General features: G+C 32.2%; 2 protein-coding genes across 5 annotated transcripts; both read right to left on the minus strand.

Annotated features, from left to right (window-relative positions):
* Positions 1–503: 503 nt before the first annotated feature.
* On the minus strand, positions 504–1,717 carry LOC131656578 (uncharacterized). The gene is made up of 2 exons (XM_058926268.1): positions 1,483–1,717; positions 504–906 (listed from the first exon to the last, which is right to left on the minus strand). Exons 1-2 carry the CDS (start codon positions 1,576–1,578, stop codon positions 691–693), a joined length of 312 nt encoding a protein of 103 aa, XP_058782251.1. The 5' UTR covers positions 1,579–1,717; the 3' UTR covers positions 504–690.
* Positions 1,718–4,498: 2,781 nt separating this feature from the next.
* Positions 4,499–10,699, minus strand: LOC131662386 (zinc finger CCCH domain-containing protein 65). Of its 4 annotated transcripts, none has more exons than XM_058932157.1 (10): positions 10,279–10,699; positions 9,060–10,144; positions 8,436–8,504; positions 7,967–8,032; positions 7,624–7,749; positions 6,974–7,024; positions 6,456–6,596; positions 5,400–6,376; positions 4,922–5,087; positions 4,499–4,830 (listed from the first exon to the last, which is right to left on the minus strand). In XM_058932157.1, exons 1-8 carry the CDS (start codon positions 10,412–10,414, stop codon positions 5,585–5,587), a joined length of 2,466 nt encoding a protein of 821 aa, XP_058788140.1. In that variant the 5' UTR covers positions 10,415–10,699; the 3' UTR covers positions 4,499–4,830; positions 4,922–5,087; positions 5,400–5,584. The 4 variants fall into 4 exon arrangements, with proteins under 4 accessions (XP_058788140.1, XP_058788141.1, XP_058788139.1 ...); XM_058932158.1 differs by having other exon boundaries at positions 4,501–4,830; positions 5,611–6,376; positions 7,624–7,752; XM_058932155.1 differs by having other exon boundaries at positions 4,504–4,830; positions 7,624–7,752; positions 10,279–10,697.
* Between the last annotated feature and the right edge of the window lie 6,949 nt (positions 10,700–17,648).

Here is a 17,648-nt window from a genome sequence, read left to right on the forward strand (position 1 = left end):
GAAGAAGAAAATATATTTTATTATCTCACCTAAATAATGTCATATACATAAAAATATCATACCCATTCTACAATATTGTCTAACAAAAGATCTAAAATAGACAATATAAGTTAGAAAAAGAAAAGTTAAAACCAAAATGAAAAGTTTCTAGCATTGAATGCAAGGCGCAATTTCCGCTGTTGTATTATATTGCTTTATTTGGACAAGATTGCCCTACAATCACAAGTGATAGTACAACACATAACCAACCAAACAATAATATAGTACCTAAAATCACAATCCATCATCAATATATAATAATGCACTAGGACCTCTCTAGGTCCCTCAAGTACTATAAGGTTAAAATTTAGATTCTTCATCCATGTCTCTAAATTTAGGTTTTCTCTATTATCATAAAAAGAATATTTGTTTCCCAAAATAAACATAGAAAAGGAAAACACACATATAAGACTTAGTACATAGACAATGTCCTATTATTTTTTTAAAATTAATAATTAAAAAAGTTCAATCAACACATGAATAAATAAGATTCATGAAATCCCCATCAATATTAAAAAAAATGGAGATTGAGTTCAAACTTACAAACCAACAATTTCATAATACTTGCAAAGAAACTTTTTGGAAATCCCTTATTCTAGCTTAAGAAAACAACAATCTCATAATTGAAGTAAACATAGGAAATTCCTAATGTTAATGCTCCTTGTACTTATTCTTAACATTCTCAGTGTTTGTGTTACTCTTAGTAGCTTCTTCAGCAGCTTCAAATGCTTTATCAACAGTTTGACTTTTCACTTTTGGTGTTTCATTTGCTCTTTCCTCTGCCACTCTCAAGAACTCTTCAGCTGTGGATGATGCCCTCTCTTTTATCAAATGGCTTTGTTTTTCCTTGACTTCTTGCCCATAATTCTATTCATAATTCATTCAATAATTAAATAAATCACACTATAATTCATAAATAATTTCAAACTCACAAATCATGAGCAGGAACATCCCTGCAGGTCAGAGTTCGAACCCACGACATCCCATTTAGTTTTTTCACTTTTAGAACTGTAAAATTTCAGCTTCTAAATTACTTGACCAAAAAAAAGTAATAATCACTTCTTTTTTTCACTTTTTAACAAACCCATTTATTTGAGTGGAGATTTCAAATATGAAAAAAAAAATTCACTTTCTTGGTGGGTTTTGATTCATGAATAATTTGATCCACTTTTCAACTTTTTTAATTTTCAACTTCACACAATAGGATCATGTACAACAATCCTTCATTAACTACATAAAATTAATTAATTAATAAGCTTTTCCTTTAAAACACCTAACAAATCTAACACTTCAATTTCAACCAAGTACATACTAAAATTCAAAATCCAACATTTGTTTTCTCCAATTCAATTTTCCACTAGGATCATTCATATACTTAAAATTAAAATTAAGCAATTAAATAAAATTTAAAAAACAAGATAATAAACAAAATAATGATAATACCTTGATGGTGTTGTAGAGGAATGGTGTAGAGGGTTTGAGAAAAGAAGATCTTGAAGAAGAGTGAACAAGAGTGAGGAATTTGCTACAACCGGCCATAGTATTGTGCTAGTGTTTTGCTTAATTAATCAATGCTTCTCTCTCTCTATCTCTTCTTTGAGGTGCTTTTGAGAGAGAGGGTAAAAAATGTGGATGTGTTTGAAGGTGGAAGCTAGTGATATACACGTGGAGTTGTTGAAATGGAGCACTTCATGCAACCTAAACAGACAACTTTGCACACTCACCACTCTCTGTCTTGGATTAGTGTCTATATCCATCTAGTCACTATTGTAAATAAAATATTTTATTTATAAATTTATTGTATAATTAATATATTTTACTTTAAAAATAAACTAAATATGTTAATTATTAAATAAATATTTGATAAGATCAAATGGAGTATATATATCCTTTGACTAAATATTTGATAAGATCAAATGGAGTATATATATCCAATGGTCAGCTTACCTACTATTGCTTATTATAAAAAATATTTCAAGAATTTTTTATCCTTGTATTTTATTTTTTATTTTTTTATTTTTAGTTTAATATTTATTAAAATAAATAATTATATATTTTTAATTTCAATTATTTTCATCTCATGATATTTATAGTAGATATAAGATGCAATGTATATAAATATTTATTTAACAATTTTTTATTAAATGAAAGTTAATACTTAGACCATATTAATTTAATTTTTTTAGTGAGGGTCTGAAATCTCTCATAAAAAATTTAAAGGTCAAATTAGTCGTTGCGGAAAAAATTCCTATTAAATTCCTTACAAAATTTAACTGAGTCATGTTAATCTTTCTACTAATATTTCTTTTAAATTGATTTTTTTTTCTTATTTTTGAACCGTGACTGGACTGTGAAGACTCATTTTAGTCCCTCACAAAAAAGAAAGAGTCTAAATTAGTTCCTGAGAAAAAAATTTCATATTTAATCCCTTACAACATTAAACTGAGTCATGCTAGTCTCTCTTTTAATTTTCTTTTCCAAACGATTTTTTCCTATTTTTAAACTGTGACCGGACTCCTATTTTATGACTGTTGATTTGAAATTATTTGTGAAAGGATTGCAGATAAATCATCGCGATACCACGTTGTTCTTTTCTTTTTTTGTCGGGTTTATTATCAGGATTATGGGTGGTGACTACGATTTTTCTTGTTATGTATTCTTGTGTATTAGGTATTGTTATTGTTTCATTCGTTAATGATCTTTTAGGAAGGTTTAGTTCTGCTACTGGAGTGATTTAAGATAATTTCTTACTTTTGTAAATAATATTTGTGGCGAAAATAATACACATGATATGTTTGAAGAGAATTGGTTTATACCATATTCCTTAGGTTTTGATGATAAAAAAAGTATTTAATGAACAATTTGGTATACTAAGGTGTGTTCAAGTGTGCATGATCATTAGTCAAAGAATTTATCGGACTATAATTTTGATTGGAATATATGAAGAGAAGCTTGAGACTCAGATTATGAAAGATCAGAATCTGATGACTCAAATTTTGAATGATAATTCTGATATCTCACGACTAGGTAACCCAGCTTCTGGTGGAAACTCAGACTCTGAAGACCATGTAGAACTTAACCTCTGACCCGTACTCAATTTCTGAAAGCATGTTTATCTTGTCAAGTTTAGTCAGGTTTAAAAATAGGAAAAAATCGTTTGAAAAAATATTTAAAAAGGGACTAACATGGCTCTGTTAAATTTTGTAAGAGATTAAATAGAGACTTTTTTTTTTCTTAGGGATTAATTTGAACTCTCTTTTTTGTAAGGGACTAAAATGGATCTTCATTGGCAATTATGTCACGGTTCAAAATTAATAAAAAAAAACAGTTTAAAAAAAATATTAGTATAGGGACTAACATAGCTCAGTTAAATTTTACGAGGGATTTAACAAAGACTTTTTTTCTCAGGGACTAATCTGACTTCTGCAGTTTTTGTGAGGAATTAAAATGGATCTTCACCCTAATTTTTTTATCGACATAACTCTCTGACTTTTTCTTAGTTTTGTCTTGTCATACTTTTTTGTTTGTTTTTTTTTTCATTTTTCATGTTTCCTTTTAATCATTTCTGTTGCAAAATAGAGGCTAAATCTTTTTTCATTTCTTTTCATGTTGGACAATTTAAAAATTAATGGAGAGTAGATCGGAACATAATAAAACGAAATAAAATAAAACAAATTTTATTTTATTATTTAAATATTTTATCACGGAATGAAATAGAATGAAAATAAATATATTTTATTTTATTATTTGAATATTTTACAGTTGAGCGGGATTAATATTTCGTTTCACTGATTGAAATTAGATAGAGAGCATCATACCTTTTTTATTTTATTTTTACTATTTATTTAGACAATCTTTACTATGATTAATGAGATGAAACAGAAAATTTAGAGGTTGTGTTACTAAATTATTTTATTTCTTTTGGATATACTTCAATTTAAGTGGAACGAAAAATAAACTAATATAATACTATTTAATATAACACTATTAGATGAAGTGAATTACATCACATTTCATTTCATTCCATTTATTTTTAATAAAACCATTCATTTTTAATAAAGCCAAAAAATAAAACATAATATCATTTCAATCCATTTCATCCATTTCTATCCACTTTGGATCCTCTCCTTCAATTTTCTCTCCTTCCCTCTCCATCTTCTCTATCTCTCTTAATTTCATTCTCTCTCTATATATATATATATATTATATTTTGTTTTTTTAATAATGAGTGAGAGTGAAATTAAGAGAGAGATAGAGAGGATGGAAAGAGAATGAGAAAAAATTGAAGGAGATGATCCAAGTCCATTTCTATCAATTTAGACATACTCTTAATCTCTTTCTTTCTATCTGATAATAAATGAGAATAAGGTTAAGAGAGAAAGTTAGGATAAGAAAGGAGGGAAAAAAATCTCTCTCACTCTAATAATAATAATAAATGAAAGTAAAATCAAGAGAAATAAAAAGTTAGGAAAAGAAAGGATAAAAAAATAAAAAAGAAGATCCAAGTCCGATAAGAAAGAGCTTAACTAAAGTAGTATTTAGATTCTAAATCTTCTCTTATATGCATATTGTGTAGTCTAATTTGCATAGAATCCAACTCACGTTTATATTGCTTATTTTTTTAGACTTACGAAGTTGAAATAATCAAAATCACAATTTACATGAAGGTGATGAAGTTAATGACAGATCATTCAACCGTATATTGCTCCAATGTTTTTATCAGAATTTCTTCCAGAAAATATTCTGAAATCAAAAGTTTCTAGCACTGTTAAATACAAAATATACATACACCTGCAGAATTATAAGAAACAAAAATCAAACAACTGGTTTAAGCAGCTTTTCATGCAAAATCTTATAAGACAACCAATTTGCTCAAAGTTACCTGTAGAGGAAACACAACAAGACAAAGTTTGATAGGTATGTGAATCAAAGAAACAAAATTTAAAATCAATTAGCCACTTCAAAATTCAAGTCACATCCAGAAGCAAGAAAGTTGCGGATATGGCACGTTGGCAAGTTTGTCGTCATAAGCCGCATGAGCGCGTTACCTACAATGTCCGCAACAAAGTTGAGATGTAACAAGCTAAGTCAAGTTAAATTACCGAGTTATAAACATCAATGCTCGAAGGACTATTGAAACTGAAACAGTAATATTAAATAAAAATGCTCTACATGACAATTTAACAAAGGATGTAAGTATAAGCAATCTATAATCCTGTTGAATGCATGAAAATTCTAATTACGGTCAATAAATACATTCTGCAAAGGTGAAATGTAAATTGTTCATTTGGTCTATAAGTCTGTTACACTTCAAATGTTGAATGAGAAATAATCGACATTGATAGTAAGTGCTGCTATACCTGCAATCATACCGCAAGAGAAATAGAAACATTGCAAACTAAACAAACCCCGTTCTGATCTATCATCCAATAAAGCTGAGAAGTGCCTTGATTCAAATCACGAAGAGCCTCATGGACCAAAACCAATTTTACCAATGACATTCTTTTCAAACTTTGAGCTGCAATTGTTTTACTTATTTTCCTGATCATACAGGTGAATCAACAGTGGGGCATTTCATCTTAATACCTGATTCATGCTCCGCTGCAAAAGCTAAAGTTGATAAGACTGCCCTTTGGCTTAAGTTTGATGCATGTTTTTGATATCCAGAAACAAGGCTTCCTGAAGACTGATGTGAAACAAACGGACGGGCAAGAAGTGTGGCTGAGGTCACATTTGAAGTCTGAGAATTGTCAGACGCCTTTTTAACCACTTGAACTGATTTACAATGGCTGTGATCCCTCACAGAATCATCAGTTGAATCTTTCTCTAGAAACTTTGATTTCATTCGTTCTACTATAGATTGATTTTTGTCTGAAATTTCATTATGTGAGAATAGGGCAGCTTGCGGTAAATTCTGTGCAGTAGATTGAATAGAACTTTTAAAGCTGCAAACAGAACCTTTTCCGAATGAAAGAAAGTTAATTCCCTTGGGCGTGACAGCTGAAAATTTCTTAGTAACTTCTGCAGTATTTTGACCTTTATCTGCACATGTCCCATTGTGGACAAGACTTCCCTTGTTTGGTGTTGTCGTGTCTTGTTTTGGCGTACTAGATGATAAGTTAGCAACATTTATGAATCTAATTCCTTTGGGTGCGGAGGTAGGCTTTCTCTGCGGAGTGTCTGTTCCCTTAGAATTGGTCGAGTGGTTTTGTTGGACAGAACTAGAGCCATGATTATTCAGTGGCGTACTGAAATTTGTATTTCCCGATGGAAGAGGAGTCTTTGACTCTGGTTTGCAAGCATTTGTAGGCGTAGGTATACATTGGTTGATCGGTACCTAAATCAGAAAGAGCTCATTTTAGTCCAAGTAAGTAAGAATAACTACACAACAATTGAAATCGAATTGGATGTCGTACCTGGTGTGAAAACAAACAAGCATCACCTCTAGTACAAGAGCCATTAGAAACCATACTAGAACAAGGATACTTAGAGAGTTGGTGATCAAATGGGCAATCATCCCCTTTCATACAAGAGTGACGAGCAAAGTGAACACATGCCTGCAATGTCAAAATCAATACAGAGCTCTATAAATTTCTCTGGGTTTTGTCACAACATGATGAAAAGAAAGTTGAAATATGTTTAGTCTATTTAGCTTCTCCAAGTGAAATTAGTGTCTAATATGTAGAGTATTTGATTTAAGGCCCTCTAATTCATACTAAAATGAATATTACACACATATTACAAAGCTTAATCTCAACATCAACATATTTTATAGGGACTAAAACAAAAATCAAGGACAAAAGTAAAAAGGGGTAATATTTGCAAGGATGAAAAACAAAAACGTACAGACTAAAATCAAAATGTGGCATATTTGCAGTGACCATAAACATGTTTAAACGGTTTAATCGAGTAAGATTTCAAAGAAGACCAATACCTTGGACTTTGTTTCAGGAACAATATCATGAGAGAATTTGCATTTGTCACCCTGTCAAATGTTTTGGTCAAACCAAGAGAAAAGTAAGAATTATTTGACGATTTTCAATAAATAGATTATATATATTTACAAATTTTATATATAAACACACTCAAACAAAGAGACATTGCACAAATTGCAAGAATACACTACTCTTACAATAATGATCTTGATGGGCTACCTTTCAGTTTTCACACAACCACAATAAACTTATTCCCAGGGTTTGTATAAATTTAAACGTCAAATTATATAACTGAAAATGAAGAACATTTACAAGGTGTTTAATTCAAGTTATGAATATGGAAATCTTCTGAGATAACAAACAAATATTGGCATGAGATTACAATATCTTGTTATTTAAAGGCACGGCCTCACTAATCCCATATATAAATGAACTTCATGCAGGTTCTACATTAGAATTAACAAAGATATCAGTTACCTTCTCTAAATTCAAATAGTTAGATGAAGCATCAGGACTAAAATAACGAATTATCCCATGCAACGTGTAATGGTACAATGAAAAACAATAAACAACATTTAAAACTAGAATAAAGACGACAATATTAAGTGAAAAATAATTCATCGTTTAATATAATTGACTTCATACCAACCTCATTGCACCTTCCTTTGATATAATGGCGACAATATGAGATGGTTTTTGGTTTCTGTACAGGAATCAGCTTCAACCTTTTAACACCTTGTTCTCTGTTCTTTTCTGCTCTGTTCTTTCGATAGTTCTTCTACAGAATAAATTTTATCAAATAAAGAAATCATCAGTCATCTGAAAACATATAGAATTAAGAATCATTCTTCATAAATAACAGATTATTAATTAACCGGTGTTGAAATGACTTCAAAGGATGTTAAATTAACTGGCTTCAAAATCCTTTCACAAGTTAAGAGCAGTAATACAACATAAAGGAAGTATTAATAGCAATAATATTAAAATAATACCTTCTTTTTATTTTTCTTCTCTTTAGAACCAGGACCGCGTTTACTTTTACTGGCATCAACCATCTCCTGCAAATGATTAATAATTAATTATAGAAAAATAAACATCACTTGCCTTAAAATTATAACATTTTTTGTTTGCATCTTGAAACTCTGCAAAGGATGCCCAAATATTTGATTGACCATAAATAATTTCTGACATGATTCTGATCTTTAGTTAATTTTATCCAAAAAAATGAAATATGGCAAAATAAATGCAAAGTGAAAACCATATGAAGACTTTCCTTCAAAATAAATTTTATCGAATGAATAGAACAGTACTATTCTTCACTAGTAACAGATAATAAACTGAGGTTGAAGTTAGATAAAAGATGGCTGAGTTCAGCATGAGAATCGATATCAAAAGTTAGGGAGAATAACACAGTATTCAGAATGAAAACCGGAAGAAAAAGAAAAAGAAAAAGAAGAATACCTTCTTTTTATCTTCCTCCTCCTCTGAATCAGGAACATATTTTCGCTTTCTACCGACATCAATTACCTCCTGTCAATGATCAATAATTAATCAAATAAATATCAGCATCAATAATTTTGAAATTATTAAATAGTTCGAATAAATGATGGAACTCTGCATAGGATGCCTAAAGATATGAGAGATACGATCATCTATAAACTAGTTTTTAACATAATTCCGAACATGAATTAAACTTTCTGGAAAACTTGAATAAGGAAAAGAATTGGCAAAGTAATGTGAATCAAAAACTATGTAAAGACCTAACTACAAAATAATGTTTATCAAACAAATGATGAGTCATATGTTGCAGACATGCATAGATTTGTTATTTACTCTTCAAATAGCAACACCGTCTCTTTCCAATACAATCTTATTTTGATGATAAACTAATTCTTAACAATATTCCGATATTAAGTAAATTCCCCCACACAGACTCATTGGGCAATACATTAAAAATAACAAAAGGAGGGACTATCATGGAATATATTCCATTCATCACTGGTGGTGAGTACAAAACATAAAGTAAAGTAAGTAAATTAAAGAGATGCTATCAGTTCTATATATATACTCAGATGAAATCCATACCTGTACAGCAAACGAGTTCCCATGATCTTTGATAGTGGTTTCTTCCATGAATCCTTTGTGCAAGACTTGCTTTGGGGTTAAATATGTTGGTACGGCATTGAAGGGAGGTGCCTTGTTTCCAAATGAATTCCCTGGTTTCTGAATCTCATCCACTTTCATCTGTTCTGATATTGTAGCAACAGCAGAAGACACGTCAAATGTGTCTCCATCCATTGCAAAATCTCCAGAAATTTCTCCCTCTTCTAGATCTCCTTCAACCAGAAGATCGGAAGAATTTGTAGCATCTGTCGCACAAATTAACTTTTCTGGTTTCTCATTATTTTGTGTTTTGTTTTTATCTTCCAAAATTGTTGAATCCAGTAATCCACCATCCTCTGTCATATTCAATGCTTCATTAATCTTATCATGATCTATAGAACTATGAGCTACTTCATCAACCTGATGACCATACTGTTCTCCCTTCTCAAATTCACTCTCTTGAATTGTAGGAAGCGATCTCGTTACAGGACAAACCGGTTTCACCAATTCTGTTTCCTTTTGTTGACTATCATGATTTATACATGTTGTACTGATTGCAGAATCAGAAGCTTTTCCCTTTGTTGACTCAACCACATGAAAGACTTCTGAGTCAAGTTGATTAAGCTCCACAGGTAAATCTGTTCGTACCTCACTTACAATTCCAGACGTGTTTGTACCACAATGCAGAAACTCAACATTCTCTACTCGGTAATCCATCAAATCAACTTCACTACCACTGTTCTGTTTCTCGCAGTTCAAAGGGATTAAACCATCATTGCAAACAGGATCTTCAGTCCCTTTCACAACAAGCTCCAATTCGTCCATTATTTGTTCCAAATGAAAACCATTTGTTTGTGAGGATGGTTCGTCTATCCCCATCAAAGAGTCTTCATCGTCAAGGACAATTTCATTGGTTCTAAAATCCTTGCTCCTGTCTCCAACGCTCTCACCGATCTCATGAACATCATGCATTTCCTTCAAGGGTATAGAACCCTTGGGATCCATAACATCAGAACGAACCGGTTCCAGTTCCTGGTTTTCTTGCCCCATTCCAACCTTGCCATTATCTTGAAAAAGGAACAAAAAAGTGGTAAATAAATATGAGAAGTGCAACAATTAAATTGAAACTATCATCAAATTGAAACATTATAGCATCAACAACAATAACAATCCAAACAAATAATCAACTGAAAAATCGCACCAGGAATATTGAGGGATTGAGTTGGAACGGCGGAAGGAGAGACGTGGGAGAGAATACGGACAAGGGTGCTATAAGTTTTGCTACGGAAGTGAGATGGGCGATAAGGAGGAAACGCCATTGAGAACTCAATATCCATCTTCCTCCGTTGCGGAAAAATCGCGAAACTATGATTGTTAGGGTTTTCTCTAAACCTCAGCACCAATTGACACTAACAAGGATATATGGTTTTCTTATTTTACCGAAAGTGAAGTGGAGTGAAAAGATACTCCCAAGTGATCGGAACAACAGTGTCACGACATTAAAAACAAGTTAGTGATTCGGGGGCGGCAAATCTGCAGCGGCAACAAATTAAGGCCTGCTATATTTTGTGTACAAAGTTGCACTTCAAAAAATTGGAGGAGAAAAATAGTGAATCTGACGTTGCATATTTGAGACCATTCGATAGATCAGACGGCTTAAAAATAAGGAAAGTTAATCTGACTTTCCCCTTTTTTATGGATGAAATTGAAAATCTAGGGTTAGAAATAGGTTGAACTAGGCTTCACCAACTTTTAATTTGGTCGGTCAAAAGATCTGAAATCTAAGTTTCTCTCGTAAACTTTATTTTTAGGTCGGAGTCTGGTATTTTTGATCTGGTTAGGCTGTTAGCCTACAAAAAAACCTATTTATTTTAGATATGTAAATAGGTAATTAAAATAATGAGACTAACAGGATAAAAGACCAAGAGACTTAAAATTTATATTGAGACTAACTAAAATTTTATTTATATATTTTAATTTAAAATATAAAACATAACATAATGATAATAAAATATTTATTCAAAATTATTTAAATAGGTCAACCTGATAAATATAAAAGTTTTTTTTTTAAACATGGGACCTAATTTTTTTAACTAAATAGACTTATAAAAAAAGTTAGACTTTTTCTATTTAAAAAAAAATGTGGTCTGATTTTTTTAAAAATGTGTGCCTTAGCCTGAGTCTATATAGACTAGCCTGTAAATCTTTGTTATCAGTCTGACCTATTTTCATCCCTAATTTCATTTCAAAATTAATTACTAATTTAAACATTTTACATAAAAGAAAATTATGTTTTGTTAAATTATCTTTAACATAAAAGAGAATTATTTTTTGTTAAATTATCTTTATTGAATATATTTTAAATATTGATGCATTCATTATTAATTATTATTATAAATGTAAAATGATAAATATTGATTTAAAATTAAAATAAACACGATATTCTTAGAATTTGGTTGGCGTTGATATCCTTAAATATAATTTATATAAAAATAAATTAATATTAAAAAATACATGTCATTTGATGATCGAATAAGTACTTAACCAAAACTCATAAATAATTAATAATTAAACTAAAATTCATGAATATAATAAATTAAAAAATACAATAAAATAAAATAAGTTAATGTTGTATTGAAATTTAATTATTCAGACAAAAAAATTATAAATTGATCACTTAGTGAGTTGTGTTTTTACTTGGTCGACTTTCAGTATTTCATCGGCCCGTTAAAAAGATAACTCAATCCGACACAAAACTTGTGAAAAATTATATCTAAATTGAAATTTTGTTCTTAAGGAGATAAATATTGGACACAATGTCTGGGACAATACAACTTGATGATGTGGATGGATAGAATTTGACAGCAATTATGATTTAAAACAAAAAGCAACACAAATGATTGTTAACTCGGTTTGGATCAACGTCACCTACGTCTAGAGGCTTCCAACTCAAGGAAGGAAATCAACTCTCAATAGAATTAGTATAAAATATGTTAGATAAACGAGTCGCCGCTTCAATTCCCCTCTTCTTAATTCTACCAATGTATTTATATTTAGGACTCCCCCAAAATATGAGACTCTTCTCACTTTCTTTCAATCATTAACCCAAGTGATCAACATTGTTCTGATCTGGGCCGAGCAGGCCCAGTACCCAATCGATGGACGAGCAAGCCCAAATTGTCGTCTAAGCCTAATCATCATCACGCTCCTTGTTGGTCGTTACGGTCTTTGCCTACGTGTTGCGCAAAGGGCACGTGGTCAAACCACCAACGTGAAATTCGGTCAACCTCTCTCCGAAACCTACGGGAGGTTCACCCAGGACATGAGTCACTTGTTGAATCAGCCCTACAATGTAGGATTCTAGCAGTTTCTTCTTTCTGGGCCTCCCACAAATCCAACCCAAGAGAGGAAATCTTGGCCCAGCACTAGGGGCTATTAATACTCTCTTTCACTAGAGGGTCAGGTATTCAATATTATTCACTCTCATACCTAACCTTTGTACTTGCTCTCCTTGCTCATATTCTCACTTTAGCATTGGAGTACCTTATAGGTACACCCCCCATTTCACTAAAGATCACAGTTGCAGACCCTGACGTTCCATTCTGATCAGGTATGATCAGTGGCGGCGTCTGTGAGAATTATTTGCTTCCCCGTCTTTTTCGAACAACAAAGATCAAAGTCATTCCTTTTTAATCTCTGATCATCATGGTAAGCAACAACAACAACAACACTCACCCAAACGGTGACCCCTTTGGCCTTGAAAACCTGTTCCAGAATCCCACTGCCAACGGACATGATCAACATAGAGGCGACCAGAAGGATGGAGAAGCAGCCTCATCCTCGACACAGGTTTCCTTGCAAATGACTAACCAACAAAATGACAATCACTCCACCCACGTGGACATACCCGTAACTGAAAACGTTGATCCGACCATAGCGACCCTGCTCGCAGCCATCAACTGGACCAAGCGCCTCTTGTTCCAACAAATCTAGTGGATTATCACGCTGGAAAGGAAACAACGATCACACTCTCCTCCGCAGAGACGACATCATCCTCGATCCCTCTTAAGGTATGCAACTCCTTCTCGGAAGAACTACCAATCGAGATCCAACATTCTCTCACCACGGAGAGGAGACACCCATCTCCAACATCGCCACACAAACGTGGTCAGGAGGAAACATCAAGTCCATCCCCCCGCTCACGAAATCGCGGTTTTGAATTGGAGAGGAAAATGCCGACGAAAAAGCGAGAGCGGACTCCCCTCAGTGAGGAGCGTTGCTCTCCAATCCCGAGGAGTAATACTCTTGAGAAAAAGCAACGGCCACGTAGCCTGCTCCAGCGTCGCCACCGCAGCCCTCGGGTTGGGTATTCCCCCTCGCCAATACGAAGTGACAAGGATGGCCTTCGCAGTCCTTTGTCCGAAGAGATCAGAAAGGCTCGGCTGCCAAGGTGAATGGAGAAACCACCTCTGCTGGATCCATATGATGGAACTACTGATCCAGACGAGCACATCCTTAACATCGAAGTTGTCATGGACTACCATGTGATCCGGAGATCCATCAAGTGCCACATCTTTCCTACAACCCTTAGAAAAGGCGCTATGACATGGTACCTGAACCTTCCCTCTAACTCCATACACTCTTAGGCAGCCCTCAAGAGTCTGTTCTCTAACCATTTCACCGCTGTTGTACCCCAAAATTTGCCCACACTTTTTAAAAATTCAAAACTATTTCAAAAGTTGGATTTTATAAAAAACTAGGGTTCATTTACATTGACATCCTGAATTTTATAAATATTCAATTTAAAGTTTATTTTAAAATATAATAGTTTACTCTTAAATTGTTATATTTTAATAAATAGAAAAATGTTTGCCTATGCTTCATACACTTTCAATTGGCTTTATTTTCAAATAAATAACATAGCACAATTGGTAAGAACGAAAGGCTTGCAAATAGAAGGTCATGGGTATGAATCTCGCTTGGTGCATTTCTATATTTTATTTAACTTTTTTTAATCTTTTTTGCACCTGGACGCACCTGGACACAAGTACGTCCAGGTTCTTAATTTTGTTCATCAAGAAAGATCCATGGGCCTCTGGGTTGGATCATTTCCTTATTTAAGTTTGTTTTGACCTAATTACAGTCTATAAATAGGAGACTTCCCACCCTCATTTCTCATCAACAATAATCAACAATTCCTCACAATTTCCACTCACCCTACTGTTAACATTTTTTCAATATTTTTCACACTTTCTTTCAAAACTCTTTTTTTCAATTCTTATATTTCGGCTAGTGATTATTATATGAGGTCCCCCACCTTTTATTTTCAATTTGATTTGTTTGAATTTTAATTGTTTCAACCATATGATGAAAATCTGATAGTTTCGTTTTAAAGAAAAAATAACACCTTTTGTATATAAAACTCTTTGGATTGTATATATACACTAACAATTCCTAAATTTATATTCACCTCAAAAACAAAACAAAACGTGTAATTTGTTCCTAACATTTATCATTCTACTTTTGTATTATATGCCCTTATAATATTAGTGATAGGAAGCTATCCTACCAAAATTATCAATTTAGGGATCAACAATAAAAAAAGAGAAAGACATTAAAATAAACTAAGGAAATAGAGATAAAAATAACTTTGATTTCTTTGATTGATACTCTAAAATGTGTCAAAGACACTACATATATAATGTTCCTAATAGATAAATAACTAAAAGCCCAAAAGCTATTAAAAGCCTAAAAGCTATTAGGAATATTCTAGAAAACATAACAACATCTAATACATCAAAATACTAATAAAACTAATAATAAATTATTCTAGTAAGCTCTCTATCATTGCCGACGGGTTCACTTGAACCTTGTCCTCAAGGTTCTAAAATTAAAATTAGACAAACTAAAAATTAAATTTAATTCTTGTTGTAGAGTAGTTTTAGACCAGGAAAAAATATTTGTCAGCTTGCACTATTCATGTATAGTTAATGCCATAAATCCACAACTCCATCAAATATGCTGCACTGCACATTAGATAACCTCGTAGAGGATTACAACTGGCACACGATAGAGACAGAAAGACCAAGGCTCTGTTTGGGAAGACCTCTTTTCGAGCTTATAGCTTATGTCTTATGTCTTATAAGCTCGTATGATAATTTAGACCCGTTGGGTAACGATCTTTTCATCACGAGCTTATAGCTTATTTTACTAGCTTATAGCTTATTTTCCAGACGCTATTTCAAATAGCGTTTTAGCTTATGTCTTATAGCTTATTATTTTTTCTTCCTTTTTTATCCTTATTATTTTAAATAAAATCCATTTTTAACCCTTAAATTTTATTTTAATTTAAAATAAAATAATTATATATTAAATATCTTTTATGTCATTTTATATTTATAAGTTAATTTAACCGCTAATTTTACCAAACACTTCAGTTAACTTATAAGCTATCTATCTCAACCATCCGCTATAAGCTATAAATCATCAGTCATCAGCCATCAGTCATAAGCTATAAGCTATCAGCTAGCTTATCAGTCAACCGCTATTTTTACCAAACAGACCCCAAATACTTTTTCCAATTTTTTTTTCATTTCTTTTCTCTTTTTTTTCTTCTTCTTACGTTTCTTCTTCTTCTCTTTCCCTCTTCTTTCTTCTTCTTTCTCCATTTTCTTCATTGTTTCTTCTTCGTTTTTTTTCCCTTCTTTTTTTTTTAAAACAAAATAAGTAGAAACAATAAGAAATATTAAAATTATGAAAATATAAATTTGGTGGTTCCGGTGGTGGTTTCGGCGGTGGTCTGCGGTGGCTGATAAAGGGTGTTTGTGGTGAGAGCGGCGGTGGCAGTTCCGGTGGCTTTGGTGGCGGCGCCGACACCGGAAGTTTAAAATGTATCTTTGTTTTGTTATCAAGCAGTGATTTCAAATGTAAAGCTCTCACCTTTATACATCTAATAGTAGATCGAAACATATTCAGTTATTTTGATAGATCTGAACTTGACTTTGGTTGAGTAAGATGTGGATTTGGAAACAGACCTTTGATATTTATTTCTTGTGAAGTTGTTTCCTTTTTGACAGATTTTTGTAGGAAAACAATATCTTTAACCTTTGATTCTTCTTCTGTTTCTTTGAGTTTTTCTGCATATTTCCTGAACACATATTTTTCTTTCAAAAAATTTTGTGACTTTTTGAATGAATCAGAAAGATTTTTGATTTGTTCTTTCAACTCTTCTCTATATTTGTTTGATAACTCATGAGTTTCAACCAAATATTGTTTGAGAGTTTCTAATTGTTGAAGTGTTTGTGGTTGTGAGAAGAAATTTTGAGGTTGAGGTGGAGAAGAATCTATGAGTTGTTGGTGTGGAGTGAAAGTTGAAAATGGAGGATTTGATAATGAATAGTAACATGGAGGGTATGAGTTTATGGATGGTAGATATGGGTTAGATGATATAGGTGGTGTGGTTGTAACTATGGAATAATAAGGAGAAATGGAGGAATTATAAAATGGTGATGGAGGAATGAAAGTATGAGAGTATGAATATGACATGGAAGGATTGAGATTCATAGATGAAAGCACCAATTGATAGGAAGCTATCCTACCAAAATTATCAATTTAGGGATCAACAATAAAAAAGAGAAAGACATTAAAATAAACTAAGGAAAAAGAGATAAAAATAAATTTGATTTCTTTGATTGATATTCTAAAATGTGTCAAAGACACTACATATATAATGCTCCTAATAGATAAATAACTAAAAGCCCAAAAGCTATTAAAAGCCTAAAAGCTATTAGGAATATTCTAGAAAACATAATAACATCTAATACATCAAAATACTAATAAAACTAATAATAAATTATTCTAGTAGGCTCTCTATCAATTTGTTGAAGCTATGTCGCAATGAGTTGAAGGATATGAAGGTGATGGAAGGGTGGAGATCGATTAGTGGTAGGTGATATGTCTCTTGTCTGTTTCCGGCGAGTCTTGTTTGTGAGTGGTGAGGATGGTTCTCAGGAACCGACAAAGCTACATCGGCTGAGCGAAGTTGTTGTTGGGTTGGCGTGAAATTTCGAATTTCTTCTTTAACAACCTGCAATTAAAGGTGTAAATGGAAAGTACCAATATGAATAAAAGACCACAAACTATTTGATTTTTTATTCCTTTATTGTTTCTGGATCTGCTGTGAGATATTGTTGTTGTTCATCCTTTTTTCCCTGCAAAGAAGGTTTTGTACCAGTATCGATTCGGTTTTAACAGAGGGTTGATTTACTTGGGACAAAAGTAGTTTTTAAGAGTGCTAATTGATAGAGAGCTTACTAGAATAATTTATTATTAGTTTTATTAGTATTTTGATGTATTAGATGTTATTATGTTTTCTAGAATATTCCTAATAGCTTTTAGGCTTTTAATAGCTTTTGGGCTTTTAGTTATTTATCTATTAGGAGCATTATATATGTAGTGTCTTTGACACATTTTAGATTATCAAAGAAATAAAAAAGTCTTTATTTTATTAGTTTATTTTAGTTGTTTCTTTTATTTCTCTAAGTTTTCCTTAGTTTGTTAGGGTTCCAAATT

The sequence above is a fragment of the Vicia villosa genome, linkage group LG3 (assembly GCF_029867415.1).
Source record: "Vicia villosa cultivar HV-30 ecotype Madison, WI linkage group LG3, Vvil1.0, whole genome shotgun sequence".
In the NCBI taxonomy this organism is placed as follows: domain Eukaryota; kingdom Viridiplantae; phylum Streptophyta; class Magnoliopsida; order Fabales; family Fabaceae; genus Vicia; species Vicia villosa.

Excerpts from the sequence above, each read along its gene's own strand:
- LOC131656578 (XM_058926268.1), bottom strand. The coding sequence starts at position 1,578 with ATGGCCGGTTGTAGCAAATTCCTCACTCTTGTTCACTCTTCTTCAAGA. Across the intron at positions 907-1,482 it reads TCCTCTACAACACCATCAAG|AATTATGGGCAAGAAGTCAA; the intron begins GTATTATCATTA and ends AATTATGAATAG.
- LOC131662386 (XM_058932158.1), bottom strand. The coding sequence starts at position 10,414 with ATGGATATTGAGTTCTCAATGGCGTTTCCTCCTTATCGCCCATCTCAC. Across the intron at positions 8,505-9,059 it reads GGAACTCGTTTGCTGTACAG|GAGGTAATTGATGTCGGTAG; the intron begins GTATGGATTTCA and ends GATCATTGACAG. Across the intron at positions 7,753-7,966 it reads AGAAGAAAAATAAAAAGAAG|AAGAACTATCGAAAGAACAG; the intron begins GTATTATTTTAA and ends TTTATTCTGTAG.